This window comes from Diadema antillarum, unplaced genomic scaffold (assembly GCF_040938485.1).
Source record: "Diadema antillarum isolate AM-2024a unplaced genomic scaffold, OU_Dant_1.0 seq00002344_RagTag, whole genome shotgun sequence".
NCBI classification, from domain to species: Eukaryota; Metazoa; Echinodermata; class Echinoidea; order Diadematoida; family Diadematidae; genus Diadema; species Diadema antillarum.
In genome coordinates this window covers 110,015-115,391 of record NW_027272959.1, presented here as the reverse complement: position 1 = coordinate 115,391, position 5,377 = coordinate 110,015, and the positions used below count along the sequence as shown (strand labels likewise).

At 39.8% G+C, this 5,377-nt stretch overlaps 1 protein-coding gene across 1 annotated transcript; it reads left to right on the top strand.

The window, feature by feature from the left end:
- Nucleotides 1-616: 616 nt before the first annotated feature.
- Nucleotides 617-2,612, top strand: LOC139714625 (testis-specific serine/threonine-protein kinase 5-like; the record flags this gene model as incomplete). Its single annotated transcript, XM_071626304.1, has 3 exons — nucleotides 617-816; nucleotides 1,964-2,019; nucleotides 2,473-2,612. Coding segments are annotated over 3 exons (396 nt in total), but the record flags the coding sequence as incomplete, so codon positions are not given.
- Nucleotides 2,613-5,377: the final 2,765 nt, after the last annotated feature.

Sequence of the window (5,377 nt, the reverse complement as noted above, 5' to 3'; positions counted from 1 at the left end):
TCACAGATCCCTTACGACCGAGAACAACGATATAACGCTTTGGAGTATACCCCAAGCAGTTGATACAATTCAATTATACAGTATTTACCTGTCATACGAATAAAGTTTACTTTCCTCTTTTGTAACTAATATCGACTCTGAAGCTGTTTAAAGACGAAGTCGAAGTTTAATGACGAAGATGATGTTTAAAGACGAAGATGAAAAAGAAGAATGACTTATAGCAATTCAAAGCATGGCACACTTTTTAATAGCTTGCACACGTATGTAAACAGCATTGATTTACATTCTTTTTTGTTGACGTTTGATGCTATTCAAGATTCTCATGACGGTCATATACAAACTGCTTTGGTGAAGTAAAATATCATCCTACGTTTCAAAGTATGTATCATACAAAAGTTTGCTATAACTTTTACGAGAACTTTGTGGCTGTCACGTATTTCAAGTTGGACAATTTGATTTCAAGAATCGATTTTGATAGACAACACAATGAATTGTATTCGATTGCAACCTGACCTTTTTCTTCCAACATTAAAGAAAAAATTAAAAGGGAGATGAGAATGAAACACGGAAATAATAATACCATGATATTGATGTGATATGACACGATAATTGACAGATCCAGCTGTACGAGTTCTTCCGGAGTGAATTTGGCATCTATCTGGTGTTGGAGTACGCCGCCAACGGTGACATCCTGTCCTACATCAACGACAGCGTCCTGGAGACGGGGCTAGCCGTAGACGAAGAGAAAGCGAGGCAGCTCTTTCGGCAAATCATGGGCGGTGTAACGTATTGCCACGGTCTGAATGTTGTTCACAGGTACGGTGGCGTCTCCGCCTTTCTCCATCCTATAACTGTACATGCTCCTTTAAAAGGAGGGAAGAGGGGTGATACCACATTGCGATAGAAGCTGTCACCTCGTTGTCTGTCTTTCCTTGATGAAACATTATAGGGGCTTGGATTATGACTTACAAAGGAGGGTCAGTTTTTACGGGATGAATTCCCTATAACTGCAAAAACGTAAATTAACAAAATACATGTGATAATGAGTAACAAAATGAAGAAGACAAAATGAAGAAAACATATAATTGTATTTTTTCAAGTATATACAAAGAGTGTACATCAGCTGAAGATTGCAACTGTAGATAAAGAAGTGCTTCGTATAGGGAAATGACGATTACCCTTTAACGATTTGCTGGTTGTCTCGAACAGATAAGTGCTGTTTTAGGCTGTGTGCACATTTTTTTTTTTTTTTTTGAGTTATGACCAATAGACAGTGATGTACATTGTACGCTGTACGCTATATAGTCATTTCTCGTCTACGGTAGATAGCACAATGCCAAGATATGAAGAACTTGCATCCAAAAGGCGCTAAATCCATTGGAAAATGACGTATTTAGCGCCTTCTGGAAGCAAGCTCTTCATATACTGTTGTCGCCCTAACTTCAGCTCAAGGATAATATTGCATCATCTTCAATTTGTTGCTGTTGTTGTTCCTACTGCTGTCGCATCCAATCGCAATTTTATTGTTACGTTTGTGTTTTTGTTTGATTGATTGTTTGTTTGTTTGTTTGTTTGTTTGTTTGTTTGTTTGTTTGTTTGTTTGTTTGACCAGTGCCGATACCTTAATACCAGGGACTAGTTGCAATGTTTACAGTGACGGGAGACGCCTGACGAAATATGATACATATAACTGGGTCCCAGTCCACTCTAGTCCTGTTAGAGAGTATTAAAATTCATGTATATCATCTGTCAGCCCTTAGTCGAAAGAATGGACCACAATCTATTAGAAAGCTACATGTAACTGTAGAGAGACACAGCATTTGAATGACATATACTATCAATTTGTATAGGCTGTGTATACGGTGTTCGTGATGTGAACGTCGAACCCTTTCTCACTATTTGATGCAGCTCTTATAGCTACTTTACACTGCAGATATTCTTGGTTTGTTTGGGTTCTTTTCAGAGATCTGAAATGCGAAAACATACTTCTCGACGAGTCGTGGAATGTCAAGATATCAGGTGAGCAAAACTTGTCGTATAATTTTCTTTGTTTTAAGGGTAAATTCCCACTTTTCCGAGGACCCCCTGCTTTTTCATCTGCATAAAACTTTCAGCTTGTAAGAGAATAGCACTACTCTAGAGACTCGTCTCAAACTTATTCCACAATAAATTGTATAATTGAGTTTGGAGAAAAAAATGCATTTCCTAAATGTCGGTTCATTTTTTATTGTCTTCAATTTGATCATTATCATCTCAATTATCGGCTTTGATCAAACCAATTCTGCCTGTCACCCTCGAGATAATGGCGTAGCCTACATCCGATAACCACTTCATTCCTGTCCCTCTCTTATCTATTTATTTATCTATCTATCTATCTATCTATCTATCTATCTATCTATCTATCTATCTATCTATCTATCTATCTATCTATCTCTTCTCTCATCAATCACTGTTGCTTATCACCGCAAGCAGATTTCGGGTTCGCCTGTCGCTTCCCGTCGAACCGCTGCAACATGTTGTCGACGTTCTGCGGCTCTTACGCCTACGCGGCCCCCGAGATCTTGGCGGGAAGGAACTACGACGGCAAGCTCGCTGATATCTGGAGTCTGTAAGTCATTCCCTGTCCTATAAAATAATGTTCCGACACAAAATTGTAGATAAGAATATAAAAAGTGGGGGGGAACTAAAAGGAAGAAGAAGAAGAAGGAGGAGGAGGAGGAGAAGGAGAAGGAGGGGAGGAGGAGGAGGAGAAGAAGATAATGTTGATGGTGGTGATGAAGAGGTAATAGTAGTAGTAGTAGTAGTAGTATAGTAGGATAGGGAGGGGAAGAAATGTCAACAAGAATAATGATAGTGATGATGATGATGATGAAGAAGAAGATGATGAACGAAAATAAGAATGAGAAAAAGAGGGGAGGATGAGAGGGGAGGATGAGATTATCCTCCCCTCTTTTTCTCATTCTTATTTCCGATAAGGAGAAAGAGGAGGTTGCGAACTAGAAACATAAAGGGCGAAGGATAATTTTCCCTCTGCCTATTTACAGCGCTGTATGCATCGATCCAGGAAGTTGTGAAGCTCCAACATTTTTTTTTCTCTCTCTCTATCTCTTCACGTTTACTTTCTACTATATATATACGTAAGTGGCATCATCCTATACGCCATGGTGAATGGACGGCTGCCATACAACGACCAGAGTCTTCACACACTCTTGGACCAGACGAAAAGGAAACTCAAATTCCAGACGTGGGTCTCGAAAGGTATGAAACAGACGAACCTCCTTAAACAAAGGGACATGAAATTAGTGCTAAAAGAACGTGCCTGTTCGAACGAGTACATGCCAATAATCATGTTATGATTTCCATCGGGCTCAACGGGTCCTGGAGTTTAAATTTTATTACCCCGAATCTGTATGAAAAGGATGCTTTAACCCTTTGTGTGTTTAATTTGAGTGTCGATTGGCGAAGAAAACCCTATAGTGTTGTACACACGCTGTACATAGTCCCTGGCCCAGAAAGTGTTAACCCTGTGTTTCTACTGAGTGCTGATTGGCACAAAAACCACAAAGCATTTTACATACGCACTGTCCAAAGTCCCTGGTACTGAAAGGGTTAAATCTGACGCTTAATTAGTGTTCTTCAAAAGATATGGCTTCAGTCGTAGGATATAGACTGTAAACGGTTGTATTTCTCGGTGATCTTACCAATACGCGACCCGTCTTGAACTCTGCGTACATCAAAAGTTTATGACCTAATTTGAGATAAAATTACATAATCATTACTGCCTGTCGTGAACTGATGTGAGGTACAGACTGATTTTCTGTATACTACTCACGCAAAAACGAGAAGTTTGACGAGAGAATCTAATGCATTCCCTTTGTTTCAATAAGCCAAACAATGATGGCGATCGCTGAATTACACGTTCCGACCATTGTTAGGTATACTGGTCAGGAGTGCCTCAGTTTGCTACAAAGTTACTGTTCGAAGTGATTTAAAACAACAGTCAGCCCTTACAGTCTCAAATTCTAAAGAGATGCAATGACTAAAATGAAGGTCAAAATTTAATGAAAGCTCCTATTCTTTGATATACTTATGTGGTATAGTAGATCTGACATTATTCATCACGAAACAACATTGATATGATTGTGTGCTGCGATGCTCGGAAAAAATTTTATCACTACTTTTAATATAAAATAATGAGAGCATGGGTATTGTGTTCTCCGTAAGATATTGACAATAAGAGTAGGCCCATTATAGTGTTACTATTATATGATATTGAATTTCAGCGTATATTAATATCCTTGTCGAAGTGCCACAAACTATCAACTACAAACACAATATTGTGGTGTCACTGATGATAATAATAATAATTAATATGTATTGATTTTCCAGAGTGCGTTCACCTCATTAAGAGACTGTTACGTCACCGACCGCTCTTACGCATGCGTGTGAACGAGATCATACAGCACCCGTGGATGCGGCAGGAGCCATTATGTAACGCGTGGCATGAGAGTGCTGTGTCCATGTTCGAGAAAGACCCTACCTTTGCTAAGAAGAAGGTGAGTCTCTCTTTGAGCACGGTTTCATTCTTCTCCTTTTCTTTTTAGATTCACGAATTCTCATCCTCGGAGTTTCCAAACTACCCGCATTATCCTCCCCCCCCCCCCACACACACACACACACACCGGACCAGTGGCGTATCTAGGGGGGGGGGGGGGGCAAGGGGGCACGTGCCCCTTACGCCACTCCTTGCATGGGGGGCGAAAAGAAAACGAAAAAAAACGAAAAAAAAAAGAAGAAAAAGAAAAAAACGAAGAAGAAGAAAAAAGAAAAAAGAAAAGAACAAGAAGAAGAGGAAAAAAAAAAAAACTCGCCCGGAAAAGGGGGGGGGGGGGCAGAAAACCAAATCAAACAAGATAAAAACAAAACATGATGATGACACGGACAAAATGACAATGTTTATTGTGTTCACACGAGAATTCCATGTTCTGTCAGCTGAAATACAGAAATTTTCGGCTCGCTCGCTGCGTTCGCTCGCCAAAATTTATATAAATAAAGAAGGTAAGAACAAAACGTGATGATGACGCGGACAAAATGACAATGTCTATTGTGTTCACACATGTCATTTTATATTTAGCAAGCAAAATGTTTCACGGAGCAGCGGCTGCAATTTCTTTCGTTCTGAAGCGATCGCCAATTGGATCAAAAGAATGCGCCAACGGTTTCGAACATGGGGGGGGGGGGGGGGGAAGGGGCGCAAAAAAAATCAAGTAAGATAAGAACTAAACGTAATGATGACGAGGAAATATGCATATTTCGGCTCACTCGCTCGTACAATTTAGAGTATTTTTTTCAAGTGCACAGTTTGTTGGTATAAATT